The sequence below is a fragment of the Pteropus vampyrus genome, unplaced genomic scaffold (assembly GCF_000151845.1).
Source record: "Pteropus vampyrus isolate Shadow unplaced genomic scaffold, Pvam_2.0 Scaffold151, whole genome shotgun sequence".
NCBI classification, from domain to species: Eukaryota; Metazoa; Chordata; class Mammalia; order Chiroptera; family Pteropodidae; genus Pteropus; species Pteropus vampyrus.
The window spans coordinates 456,529-471,458 of record NW_011888932.1 but is presented as its reverse complement, the minus strand read 5'-3'; the positions used below and the strand labels follow the sequence as shown (position 1 = coordinate 471,458).

Sequence of the window (14,930 nt, the reverse complement as noted above, 5' to 3'; positions counted from 1 at the left end):
GGGCATCTAATTGATGCAGGAATAAGTAGGAGCATATATATGAGTCATTTATGCCTTTGTGAGAATGAGGCAAAGGCCCTGTGTGAATACGTTTACCCATCTAGGAATGAGAACAATCAAAGCACATCAGGTTGGAGAACACTTTAGAAATCTAAGTAAATGGTTTAAAATGTATAACTGCAATTGTTTTTTTTATTTTTCGCATCAGGATTTGGGGGGGAAACTTTTAAAATTCAGTAAAATTTATTTAAAAACAATGGTGTGTGGGCTTGAGGTTTATCAGATCCTAGGTGTATTGCTATACCTGGCTCCTGGCTGGCTCAGTTTAAGTCCAGTGAAAGCCCAGCTGGGTGGACGTTGACGAAGAGAAGCAGCAGAGGTCTGAAGGTGGAGCTGAGGTGGGTCAGGGCTAGGAACTACCAGCCAACCAGCACCCTCCAGAATTCAGAGTCAGGATCACAGGTAAGGAAAAATGGCCAAGTAGATAGGTAAATCAAAGAAGAATTCCCCATGACTTCTGTCCAGAACGCAGTCAGCCATTTTTCAGTGGTGGTTTGGGCTCCATCTTTCCATCCCTCCCCTGACAAACCTTTTAGAATTCATTCTTGAAAAAGTTCATTACAGCATAGGGTTCTCCTAGAACATCCAAGTTGACGACCTGAGACTAGCATGGGCAGATTATCTGCTGTCATTTCTTCTGCACTTCAGAGCTAGAGAAGGATAAAGATGATTTAATGCCTATTTTCAAAGAATGAAGGATCTCTCTGTTCAGCTCGTGCCAGGGAGCAGACAAAGGAAACGGACTTCGCCCGAGAAAGGAGTGGTTTGCATTCGACAGGAGGAAGATTTATCAGGCAGAGAGTATAAAGACATTGCAGTGAGTTATGATATCTCCTTACCTGGAGATCTTCAAAGTAAGATATACTTTCTCTTTTGACAAGATCAGTTGGGGGTGGGGTGGGGTGGGGTTCCTAGCTGGAGGCAGGGAAATGGACTTTAGCAACCTTTGGAAGTTGAGTCCAGCCTTCTGAGTCTAAGATAAAGTAAGATTGAAAGATTTATGGTTTTGACATCCATCATGTGAATAAATCTGAGCCTCTGCTGGAGTTTGAAGAGGAAGTTGGAAGCCCACGCTGCTTGATCACTCTATCAGTCAGGATTCCAGCAGGAGACAGATGGCACATTCAACTCAAGATTACTCAATGTATGGGCAAACTATTACAAAATAAATCACAAGACAGTTGCGAGTATTTGAATAATGATTGGTTATTTGATGATGTTAAGGAACTATTGTTAATATTTTGAGGTATGAAAATAGTATTTTAATATGTTTTATAAAAGCCTTTGTTTTTTAGGAATGTATTCTGAAATATTTATGGATGAAATATATGATACCTGCGATTTGCTTCAAAACAACGTGGGGGTGGCCAAGAAGTGGATAAAATATGGGGAGGTGGTAGTTAATTAAGTGATAGATAACCAGTTCTATTTTAAATGTACATGGTATTTTTCAATAACTAAAACTTTAAACGTGATAGCAGAAATACCTGTACAGTTTGTTTGTTTTGCCGGGGCTCACTGTAATGAACTTGAAATCGAAACTGAGTGTGTCACATGGGTAGTGAATGTGGAATGGGTGTATGTGTTTCAGAGATGGATAGAAGCTAGGTCATTCCTTATAGGTCAGGGGAAGCCCTGTTTCTCCCTAAAAGCCAATAAGAAGACCACTGCAATTTAGCCACATCTTTTTAACAAGGAGCCAGAACTTGAAGGGTTAATACGATGATGAGCACTACTTCTCTTGGCCTACTTACCCTGCCTGATGAGAATGGATTTCCCTGGTAGTTAATACTGTTGAGGGAAATAGGAACCAGAGCGAGGAAGGGACCTCTGGCTGGGTTCTATTCTATCTAGTTAGTGCCTGGTGCTTGGAATTGTGCTTGCAGCCCATTCTCATTCATGTTCACCTGGGCCTCTCAACTGAGAGAGGTATAATAACTTGTGTAATATCATACAATGGTACGACACCATGTAGATAATGCATACCTACATGTATTCATTCATTTAGCCCTCTGAATGACCTCACAAAGTAGATATTATCCTCATTTCCATTTTACAGACAGGAAAACTGAGGCCCTTAATGAGGCAGAACTAATAAAATGAGAAACTGAGCTTTAAACCCAAGTGTGTCAGTCCTCAAACCTTCAATTATATTGTTTATGCTACTTCTTCCTACTTAGTTGAGGCAGGTGTTAGATGAAAGTTTTTAGAATTCAATCACAAACAGGCCTAGAAATGACAAGCACACTGAAAGAATTCCTTATCTTTACATGTGGAACCGTTTATTTATTTTTTTAGTCATGGCATTTATATAGCATTTACAATGTGCCAGGCCACTGCTAATAAGTTTACAAATGTTAATTCAGCAAATATTCACAAAAGCCCTGTCAAGTAGTTAGGTGCTGTTATTATTATGCCCATCTTACCAACTGAGAAACTGAGGCACTTGCCAACACCACAGAGCTAAGAAAATACAGAGCCAAGATTCAACCCAGGCAGTCTTGTGCTTTCAATCTCTATATCGGCTTCACCCCCAAGCCCTGTACTTACACACGACCTGTCCTAGAGCATGCCAATGCAGGAGAGATGTTGACTGACTTTAATTCCAATTTCTTAACTCCAAATAATGAAGACAAAAATGCCTTTTCTTGGCCATAGTAGTAACCAAAACGTAGTAACTGATTCTAACTTAAACTCTAAGGCATGGATGTGTGCAATCGTTCTATTCACTTGAGTCATTCATGTGTTTTGAGGACTAACTACACTTTTTTGAAGGCTGTACTAATAAGAGAGAGTGTTACATTTAATGGAATAAATCACCTATAGTACTTGGCACATAAAAGAGCTCAATACACAGTAGCTATTAATGTCCTTATTAATCTCTCTGATTTATCCACGTCTCTTCTACTCTGTCATGGCACCACCGCCCAAGTGCATGTCTTCATGGCTGCAGTAGCATTCTCTCTGGCCTTCTCCACCCAGCCCATCTCCGCACTGCACACCTGTCCCTCCTCTCCTCAGACTCATCTGTAATAACGTTCTCTAGTCTTCCCTGAGGGAGGATTATCCTTCCTGGTCCTGTTGAACCAAGGCATGGCATACTCTGGCCAATGAAATGTGAGTGGAAATGGTGTGTGTCTACTCCAGATGGAATTGTTAAATGCCAGTGCCTACCTTGCCATGCTCCTTTATTCCTTTATTCTCCATGCTAACACAGTCAGCATTGGTCCATATGATAACTGCTTCTTACCTTAGGTTCCTAGAATGAGGAGATTCTGTATAAAGGCTCCACGCAACCATTTACAGACATGCAAAATAAGATGTAAACCTTTATTGTTGTAAGCTGCTGAGATTTTGGACTTGTTTCATGGCATAGATCTAGCTTAATCTGACTGATACATATTTTATGATGCTCTCAGCGGATAGGACAGAAGTTCCTAATATGCCTGCAAGGCTGTGCGATATCTTGACCTAAATATCAAGCTTCATCTAGTATCATATTTGCTCTCCTCTCCTCCTCTTCATCCAAACAGGCTTTTTTTTTTTTTTTTTTTTCCAGTCTTTCATAGGTAGCAAGCTCCATTCTCTTATAGGCTCTTTAAACAGGCTGTTTTCTGTGCCCAGAACATTCTCCTTTCCCCTCTACCTCCCACCTTCCCATTTACCTGGCTAATTTCTCTCAATAAGCTCTCAATGTAAATCCTTTATAGCAGTCATCACAACTCAATGCTTTCCTTTGCTGCTGTGTTTATTTGAATAATGCTATTTTGCCCACAGTCTGTATACTTTACAAGAATAGTTGCCCGGTCTTTATTTACTTACCATACCTCGCCCCTGGAATAGTCTGGCATATAACAGGTACTCAAAATATACTTATTGAATAAATAATTGAGTCAATACATTGTAGTGATTATAGAATGGAATTTAGAGCAGGACTTTTTAGATTAGAATCCTATCATTTGCATGACCATGGGTAAATTATTGAATATCTCTCTGCCTCGGTTTCCTCATCTGTACAATGGTGATAAAAGCAGTACTTATCTCATAGGGTTGTTGTGAGGATTAAGTGGATTAAGATATATGTGCCGTTTACTTGCTTATTGCCTCTGGTCTCCAAGCCCACCCCTCTATACCATTCTGTGGGGTTAGCAGTTTTCTCACTGCATTTTGCAGACTCCCTTGCCAGATGGCTACGGTTGGATCTGGCCAATGAGAGACACTGGTAGGAGTTTAGGAGGAGAAGGGAAGGAAGAGAAGAGACTTCTTTCCGGTTTCAGTTCCAGTCCACAATGTGACAGCAGCAGAGGATGGATGCACCAGCAGTCTCCAGCTCCTTCCAACTCTCCCAGCACCCGCCATGCCTTGTCTCTTAAGAAGTACTAATCCTGTTGGCCATGTCCCTCTCCCTGGTCCTAGCGCCAGGCACCCCACATCCCCTCAGAGGTCTGAGTACCAGCCGTATGGTGCCCCCAACCCTCACGGTGACGCCTCTCAGTAAAGTCTCAAATATTAGCTGTGTAAAGTCCCTCCTTAGAGCTCCTAGGTTCTGATAACCCAAACTTTCCCTTTTGTTTCCCAAGCTCCAGGGCTGTATCCTATAGTTATTCATACCTGGCTACTTCAGAGTCCCCTGTTAAAAAAACCTATTGAACTCTTTTCCTGATTCTTGATTGGGCCTTAACTAATACAATATTTAAGGCACTTAGAACAATATCAGGCACATACTAATAAGCATTATATGAGAGGTGAGTCTTGTAGGTTAAAAACCAATATTGTTGCCCATTAGAACTCTGTGAAGGGCATGATGTGCCTCACATCCATCAAGGATAACACAAGCTCCGTGGTGTGGGAAGACAGTCTTCTGGGGGAACCTCCAATTCACACTGTAACTGTCACTCAACTACAACCCCCAGGTATGATTTGAAGCAAATGATGACACAGCTTCCATAGCATTAGCAATTTTTTATTTTTCCTTTTTTGTTGCATAGGAAATGCAGTACTTGCTTCCAGTAATTGTATTGTAATGTGAGAAGGTGGTAGCACTAATGGTTGAATACAAGAGTTAAACTAATCCACACCAGCTCAAAAAACCTGTGGAGATTTAGTTGAATAAGAATGGACGCCCACAGTGATTCTCAACCAATTACAAATTTTCACAGAACACAGTAAAACTAAAAGGGTAACTATGAGAGTCAATACAAGTATTCTAGAGGCACAGGGGGCCCGGCTCATAAAAACAAATGTCAAACCAAGTTATTAACACGGGGATGTTTAGTTTCACAATGGATCTCTTATCGTTGGAAGTGTTCAATCCTCTCTCCCCACATTTCGAAATGTAAAACCGAGGTATCTTGAGTGGACAGATTTCCAAGGGTGGTGGGAGAAGTCCCCAGTGAACTTTGTTCTGGGTAAGAGGTCTGGGATGTAGGGGAGAAGTATCGTGTATTTGCCTTCGAAAGTCTTCCTTAAGGACCTCCTAGAACCTGATAAAGCTTTGGCTCTAGGTCCCGTTCGTATCTCAATGGTGACACTACCAAATGCCTTCGCAGTGCAAAGAGGCTGGTCTGAGACCAGGGAGAAGAATGGAGCTGGCAGTTTTCTCAAGTTTACATCCCAGAGTAGCCAGTGGCCTCGTGACCGTCAGTTGAGATGTTAAAAAAAAAAGTGCTAATTTATAGACTATTACTAAAAAAAACCCCAAAATTAAAAAAATAAAAAATATAATCAAAGGGGGAAAAAAAGCTTCTGTCCTTCTGGGAAATTGAGCAGAAAAACAGCAGGAAAAACAGCCCAATTTGTTGGACACGATTTGTCCTTAGAATTACTATCGAAATACAAAAGTTCATACCACATGACCCGGTGCTCTGGTTGGATTAGAGGTGGCACTTCCACCACATATTCTTGTGGGCCAGACACATTTTGGAAGTTATGTTTTTTATGAATCAAATAGCATAAGGAGTCCACATGTGAAACCCGTGATGCCTGGCACCCAGGCGACGTCCTGCCCCCCAAACACTGTTGCCTCCCTGTTCTCATGCTCAGCTGCAGGAGGTCACCCTTAGCTCTCTGAGCATTTCTGGTATATGTTCCCCATTTTCCCATTCCCCCTAATCTGGTTATGTAACCCTTTAGGGCATAAAACACAGATGGGTGGTTTAGGGAAAAAAATGAGATGAAACTTATTTAATTTGGGTAATAGTTTCAAATTTAGACAAAAAAGTATATTAAAAAATCCCGTGTTAATAGCAAACTTCTTTTTCTTATGAATCGGGCCCAAAATTTGTACAGAGTTTTATTTTTGAAGAAAATATTGCAACTGTGCATGAAACTAAATAGCCAAGTGATTTCTTAAAGATTTTTTTTTTCTTTTAATATGAGGAAGTCTGGTGTGAAGATGGATCAAGCATGGGTACCTGGCTGAACATTGTCCATTAAGAAACGCTTCAGAATCAACATAACTTCAGTCGAGGGTCAAGGAAAATGTCCCTCACTTGGAAATGTTCTCAGAGTGTCTTTGTTAGCAGAGTTCTTGAAATTGAAATGGTCGTTTATAGACAAAAGTCTTGCCAGGGACTGATTTCTGAAATCAAACACCCATGCTTGTCCCCTAGAAAAAAGAAAACAACAACAAAAAAACAAAAACGAAAACAAAAACACAAGTAATACTGAATTTAAGTAAATGTATACCTCCAAAATACTGAAAACAGCTGAAATTAAGAGAAGACAGAATTCGCGTTCTCAGTGAAATACCTTTAAACCTAGCTGACAAGAACCAAGTCAGAAAAAAAGACTAACATAACTTTGAGTAATATTCATACAGTTCACTAAGCATTATGGAATAGCATGCATTAATATTGTACGGTTATTTTACATCACCTATACCAGAAGGTCCTGACTGACAGACAGCGAAGGCTACCGGTGTAGAAAAATCTTACTTCAGAAGAGCAATATAATACAGATTTCACAGGCACTACATTTTAATATATCAGGTATTATGCTGGTTTTCTTATAATTCTTTCTGTCCTAAAGCTGGCATTATAACAATGACCAAAAAGGCAAGGATTGAAGTAAACGGAAAGTAGATACCAAAGTTGATATAGTTTTTTTTTTCTTCAGATAGATTAGTGCATAGTTCTCATGCAGATAAACACTGCTATGCATTTACACTGTTGGAAAGCAGAGTGAATTGAGCCCAAGTTGTCACATTGGTGTAAATCATTTTGTCAGCCTGTAATAGCACCATGTAATGGATTTGCATTAAACATTAAATTGATTTCAGAATTGGTGACACAGTATTCACTACAGTTAAGTGCTATGGAATAGCTTCAATGTTACCTGCTATATATCAAAGCAATTTTCATCCCACTGCTTTTTTATTGGAAAAAATAAAAAGGAAAACATACACGACACTAATTAGACGAATGCACAGCCTTGGACGTGGAGAAGGCAGAGCGGGTTTACTGTCAAACAGTAAATACATGCATTGACTTCAGGACGAAATTGGGCTTGGAAGCCGATTTGAATGAAAGCTCTGCCGGTGGGCAGTGCAGGTTTCGGAGACTGTCCACTGACAGATCTCGGAGGGTGGGTGGTGAGGTGCCACTGAAGCTCTCCTTACATTACCATGCCAGTTGTGTTTTAAATTTGTTCTATGGAGGCCTGCTACCGGAAAAAAAAAAAAAAAAGAAGAAGAAGAAGAAGAAGAAGAAGAAGAAGAAGAAAGAAAGAGATAAACCACCACCACCAATACCACCATGGACAAAAAGATATTTCCAGAGACATGATGCAAAAGTACATTAAATGACATTCTTAGAAACCCCTCCCCACCAAAAAAGTCATTAGGAAGAAATGTTTTTGTTTTTTTTTTAATCCCGATTTCGTCAATACTTTGTGACACTGTTACTAAAAAATTCAAAATATAGGGGGGGATGAGGGTTTGAAAAGTGAGAGACAAACTTTTTGAGACGGGTTTTGCATATTCCTGTGGGCTGACTGAATACCATGACTCTGGAAAGTTTGGGTTCCTTTGCACTTCAACTGTCAGAGTGAAGAATAAAAGTGCCGGGAAGTGTACCTGTCAGCTTGCCTGTAGCTAACACCTGGCTGAGGGGTGGGAGTGGGGAGGAGCTGACACTAAATAACTGTCATGCCAGGGTGTGAAGAAACAGAAAAGTTAGTTCAAACCTCAAAAGAAAGAAAAAGGCTCTGGGATGAATAGAGTGGCATTAGGGAGAGGGCCTCTACCCATAAATGATCAGAAAAGGAGCAATTTGAGTGGCAGGGAGATGGGCCTGAAAAAAAGTATATCGAAAAATGAGAAGATTTAGTGTTTGTGCCTCTGACTTCAGTTCCCAAAGAAAAAACATGGCGAGTGACTTGAGGGACCTATCTTTGCCAATAGATTTAATGCCATTTGACGGAAGAAATGTAAATGTGTCTCAGAATCAAATGCTGATAGCCCTCAGTCTGTCAGTCTACACACCCCAGGTACCAGAGTCTTCCTCAAACTTCTTCGCTTGGCTTTTAATCTAAAAAGGTAAACACTCGGATGATTGGTGTTTCTTTTTTCCTGCTTGATCGCAACCGAACTACAGTTTCCTGCTGCTTTCTGGACAATGAAACATGAACAAAAATGTAACTTAGTGTATTTAATACTTAACCCCTGTTCATTATCACCCTAGACTGCCTCCCTAATGTTTTAAAGCCTTTAAAACATTTTTTTCCTGCAAATCTGTTCAGAGTTCCCTAATTTTAGCTTCATCAAACTTAATACAACAAAATACCTTCAAAAATACAGCATACCTGTAACGTCCATTTACAATGGTTTTTCAGTAGACCTATACTTCTCAAGCATAGGAATATGCTATACCATTGAGAGAGAAAAAAATAACTGTATTTAAATACTTACAAAAAAAAAAAAAAAAAGGAAACAGGAAAGTTTTAAACTTAAATCCAGTTCCCAAAGGGGGGAGGGAAAGAAAGAAAAGCAATTCTATGAACGCTGCCTTTATAATGAACAATTGGAAGTTTCACTAGGCTAATTTGACAGAAATTTTTCCTCATTTAAACAACATTACAAAAGTCCTGCATTATAAAATAGGGTAGAATAAATCAGTGTAATCAATAAAACTATACAACAATACAAATTACATATCTTCTGAGTGGGCAGTTTATTCTCTCTCTTTGCAGTCATGACTACAACATGCTCACTAAAAACAACTAAAACTGCCCAAACTATTGCTTAGTTTGTTTTGTTTTAAAAAAAGGGTACAATTTTATTGTATATACAACCAATTTACTGGTAATACCTTGGCTTATCGCAAGGTTCTGACAAAATGTTTGTCTAGGCTTTTTTCCCTTCACTGTGAAGCACTGAAAGCTGCTATTTTTTTCTTTTTTTTCCTTTTATCTTTTTTTTAGTGCACATATGTCATAATAAAGTAATGCCCAGCTAAGTGCTATAGGGGAAGGCAAAGTATGCTGGCTGGCTATAGGAAGTGACACCATATACTGACAATCACACCATACAACAGCGCCAAACGACTATTCAACCACTTATCAGACACATATGAAAATCCAAAATGTTTTATTTTATTTTTTTTTCCTTAAATAGAGATAACCAGTAAACAATTTTCAGAACTTGGAAGTTTAAAAACGTGCATATAAAAATGGGCATTATATACTTTTTATTGAATGTGGATTGACTGCAGTCTGCTAAGAAAAATGGGGTGTGGGAGCTGAAGAAAAAGGAAGTTGTCTTTTTTTTTTTTTTTTAAGGCTTGCTTGTGAAAGGAACAGTTGTAAAAACAAAATTGCTTGAAGCAGGGTCAGCTTAGTGCTTCACAGTTTGACTGCTTCTCTAAGAGGAGCCCTTCCTGCGCACGTGCATTCAAAAATCACAAAAAAAGGACGAAGACAAACACCTAAAACACACTGCGTCAAATGCAGCACCGACTTTGGTCAAATAAAAAAAATAAAAGAAAAATTAATGATCGCTAAGCTTTCCTACACGATATAAGCAGGTATTGCATATTTTCATATATCTGGGGAGGGGGGGATAAAGGAAGACTCCAAATAAATTGTAAAATGCAGCAACATCCAAAATACTGATATTCTAAGCATCTACAGATCTCAGAATAGCACTGCCACTGACCACAGAGGACAATAAAGACTACTCCTATCTGCGGAACAACTAACTTTCTATTTAGTTCTAGATGTTGAAACTGACAATAGCTGACATAAAAGTCACATTTACAAAAAGTGTCTCCAAATGCTTGACTAGGGAAAAACCCCTTTCAATAGAGGAGCATGTGCAACAATTCCACAAATAATCGCTATCCAGGGCAAGGCACATTGATATGGAATTTTTGTTTTCGTGCAAATTAAGGAAAAAAAACAAAACAAAACAACATTGTTTCGGGGGGGAAAGATGAGGAGCAAAGTGTCTTCCCAAGAATTTCAGTTACTTGATTGTATAGGACAGTAGTAGAACCCTTCTGAAGGGCTGAAAAACATAGTTTAAAGGCAAGTGCCTAGAGTAGGGATTACAATATTGTGTCTTAATGCACTCTACTTTATCCTACGTTAACTATATAAAAATTAGTTACTAACACTAGAACATGCAGAGACTTTCTCTGATCAGCAGGGCTTGCCAACCAGAACGTATATATATGTATAGTATAGGAAACCTTCTTGAAGTTGCATGGGAAGCAAAGGGGTGCTTCGCTGTCTGGTAGAAAAATCACTTGCACTTTTTTTGTTATTTTTTGTCGTTTTTTGTGTTTTTTTTTGTTTGTTTGTTTTTTTTTTTACATAAGATACAGGACATTTGGGGGTGCAAACTTTTTTTTCCCTAACAAGTACCCTTGATCTGAATGGGCACCAGCATTTGTGTCAGTATTGGTTTCATTATTATTATTATTATTATTATTATTATTATTATTTTCCCATAGCCCAGGTTCAGGGGCGCAAAGGTCTTTAAAATTTCTGGACAATCTCTGGTACAATGAAGTGTCTGATAACTGATAAATCCTATGTTGCCGGATACATGTAAAAATTTTCAGAATTGGCATAATCCTTTATAGTGACTTCTAGCTTATAAAATTAACAGATACCATGACTTCATTTTAGTTATGTGCTTTGATAACAGAAAATAATTAATTAGCATTTAATGTAGTTAACATATTGTGGTAAAAGCACCATTAGATTTGTTTTTTTGTTTTTTTTTTTTTAAATTTTCCTTCAGTTTTTAAAGGGATACAAGTTTAACAATAAAAAACATAAAAAGCAAAAATAGCTCCCCTTTTTCTTGCAAGGCTGTTTTTTACCCCAATAATTTAGAGTCCTGGGGCGGAAGGACTTGAAAAACAAAAATAGAATTTTCAACAATCTCTATCTTACAAAGATATTTAGCTATCCAATGAAATTGCACTTTACTCAATTCAAAATTCGATTGTTTTGATTGATTCCTGTCAGTTTCTGTCAAAACAGACCATCTTCCCCATTTACATGTGAATTTGTGTGTCATTGTTGAAATTGTTGAAAAAATGTTTTTTTTTCTAAATGTAAGTGCAGCATTTCAAAACTTTTAAAAAACTGAATAGTAGTAGTAGTAGTAGTTTGCCATTTTCAGAATTGTTCTGCAATGTGAGTGGATTCACTGTCCTTGCGGGCCATGTTATATATTTAACTGCTGACTGCTGAACCAAACCAAACTAAAAGAAAAAATAAAAAAGGAACATAACTGCATTTTCTTTTTCCAATATGTTACAGAAAAACATTGCCCTTTGACTGTCCCGTAAGTTATATATTGCAGATCTCAGCTACTACAAAAGATTTAGTTCTCCATGTGCCTCCTGATTGCTCGAGGAGGCTCACACCTGTGTGGGTAAATTCATGAAATACTGTGAAACAGCCAGGCTCCGTAAGGAAAGTGTGTTACAACGGAAGTCAGTGAGCAAGGGTAGACTTCCTCTAGCCGCATCACCTAATGCTCACGCTACCACGAAAACACTTCAAATGTTACAAAGCCCAACCATTTCCAGCACCATATGAGAAAATTACAACAGTCCCTAAAGTAGTTAAAAAAAAATCCCAAAAGGTTATGGCCTTTGCTGTTTGACCATAATGCTTGCTGTTTCCATGTACAAGTTGATGTGATTCTCCCCTTCCACTGACAGTGAAGTTGCAACCGCGCTGGGTTGAGGATGCGTCCATGTTACAGAGTTGAGAAGGGGTCAGGTGGTCTGTCTGGTGGATGGTGGGACACTGAGACTTTTATCCCAGGTACCAGGACTGGAAGACAAAAGGAAAAGCGCGATTAGAGGTACAATTTAGAAAATAACATATTTAGAAGATGTCCTTCCAACTGTGAAGTCAGGATCTTTGTTAGAGACAAAGGGGTGGGGACTCACTGGGAAAAGTAAAAGATGACAAACAGTAGTAAATCCTGAGACAATGACACTGAGCTTACTCCTCTAAAACGGAAATTCAATGTCTTCGTCTGAGTTTGCTAACGTTGTGAGAATGTCTTACAAAATCAAGTATTTATGTCCACTTGAAATACATATACAGGTTTTGTAGTCTGGTGGGGACAGCTATAGGAGTACAGAGAACTTGATCATCTTGCTTTTCATTGAATTTTCAATGCCTAGCACAGTGCCTGGGATAGAAGGTTTTCAACAAAAGAGAGTTGAGTGAATGGAGAATGGGTTAGGGGAGAAGTTTCATATGGTGGTGAATGTGAATCTGATGATTTTCACAACTCCTTTTCAATGAGATGTAGGCACTGACGATATTATTGCGAATTCTCTTAACAGGCCCAGATAATCAACAGTGATACAAGAATGAAGGCAGGTAAAGTAGAAACAGTGCTGTCCCAAGACTACTGGGTGATCCTGGATAAGTCACAGCATCTCTCTCACACTCAGTGTCCTTGTGTGTGCATGAGGTATATTTTATGATGCTAAATACACCTTTCAGCTCAATCTTTCGAAAACAATATTTTAAAAAATGACATATAATAATCAAATGGTATCAAGATTTCACCTTATTAGCTACCACGATGTCCCAAGGGGAAAAAAATGAGGCTGTTTCATAACCCTCATTCATGTTTCTGTTCATTTAACATTTATTTAGAGCCTCCCACATGCCTGCTGGGCTCAGTTACCAGTTACCTTTTCCTTTCATAAATCTTAGGTGATTAGTTTTGGGCAATAGTCTGGTTATATATCACTTTATATGCTGGCATTTCTTTTCTGTTAGCTAAACAAAGTGACTACTTATGGTCTAATATCGGAGTCAGTTTCTCAAGTGAAATGAAAAAGTATATGGCTTTTGCCAACTTTTCTCTAGAGATACCCTGTCAAATTCACCACATTTATCATTAGTCACACACACACACACACACACACACAAAATCAACTTCTAGCAAAAGAGAATAAAATCTCTAAAATCTCTGAGTTAACAGTATCAGAAAGAGAATAGTATCAAAAGAGAATAAAATCTCTAAAATCTCTGAGTTAACAGTATCAGAAAGGGTTACATTTGGGTTGTTGACTCAGGAAGATGAAGGCTCATTCGTATCCAATAGATTCAGTTAGGTAAAGTAAGGACTCATTTGATCCCAGGGATAAATGGCGAAATGATAGCTACATGGCGGTTGGTATAAGATTTCCTGGTCGCACAGCTATCTTTGATTTCCAGAAGACTTGAAAAAACCTCAACCTAAACTAAAAACTACTCATCCTGTACACTTTTAGATGTTATTCTCTGACCACATGCTTTGAAGAACACAATAAAGCCTCTTGTGTCCTGAAAGGAAATCATCCTGGCAAATATACACGGCCTAAATCTAACTGGACAAAAGAAAGAAGACGGGGAAAGAAAGGAAAAGGGAGGCAAACTCCAAAGTGTATTTTTAGTAGGCTCTCCTAAGAGCTGACTCGGATCCACATTGGAGCTGAGTTCTCACTTTAACAAAACAGTCTCAAACTTTGGGGGCAGCGAATAATGCTTACAATTTCTGTTCTCACACATTCTAAGTCAGTTGTGAAATTCCAGACTTCTTAAATCTGACACGGTGTAAGTAGTTCTTGAAGCAAAACGCCGGGGACCCAGCGAGTCAGCAGGGGGAGCAGTTTTCCATACCACAGTTTCTGGACACAACCTGAGCGCACTACAAAAATCTGCAGTGCCTCTGCACTTCTCTTAAAAAGCAAAGCAAAAAAAAAAAAGTTTCTTCACACATCTTACTATTCAGTGTGTGCCTTGCCGACAAGGTTACCCCAGAGCAGCTCTGTAATCCTTCACTGAAATAGGCTTTATTGATTGCTCTGGTCTATTGTTCTCTTTTCAAGTCCCCCAAGTTCAAGTTCATCCTGGTGTTACATCATGTCTGGTTGCTAAGAGCAACCAGACAGACCCAGACGTGACTATCATTAGCAAGAAACCCTCTGCTCTCCTCCCACCAACCTTCCAGTGGCTCTGACGTAGCAGGCCCACTGCAAACACATTGAAGTATTTATTCTGCCTAATTTATGACCTACACAGCAAGCAAGACCCCCACTCCAAAAACCAACACTGTTGTATATTTAATTAATCTGTCTTTCTCTGGCACTTGGGAAAGTTAGACAAAGGACTAATTATTGTGTTTCACTCTCCACACTTTTCTTTTGGGGGATGAATATTTGCATGGGAAAGAAAACTACAAGGCCCAGCATCGGCCCCCCTCCCCTTTTTCTTTTTGCCCTATTGACATTTCATGAAATACTTTAGCTGCTTAAGGGAATTAGAAAAAAAAATGCGATGTGAATGTTACTCCTTCTGAGTTGGTATTCAGTAACACAAATCAACTCATGACATGTTTAAAT

General features: G+C 38.9%; 1 protein-coding gene across 7 annotated transcripts in view; it reads right to left on the bottom strand.

Annotated features, from left to right (window-relative positions):
- Positions 1–5,007: 5,007 nt before the first annotated feature.
- The window catches only part of NFIA (nuclear factor I A), a 358,991-nt gene continuing 349,068 nt past the window's right edge, over positions 5,008–14,930 (bottom strand). For all 7 annotated transcript variants that reach the window (XM_023536201.1, XM_023536200.1, XM_011369530.2 and 4 more), the window contains one exon: positions 5,008–12,354. In XM_023536201.1, the coding sequence (XP_023391969.1) occupies positions 12,337–12,354 (18 nt within the window). In that variant the 3' untranslated portion in view covers positions 5,008–12,336. The remainder of the gene's footprint in view (positions 12,355–14,930) is intronic.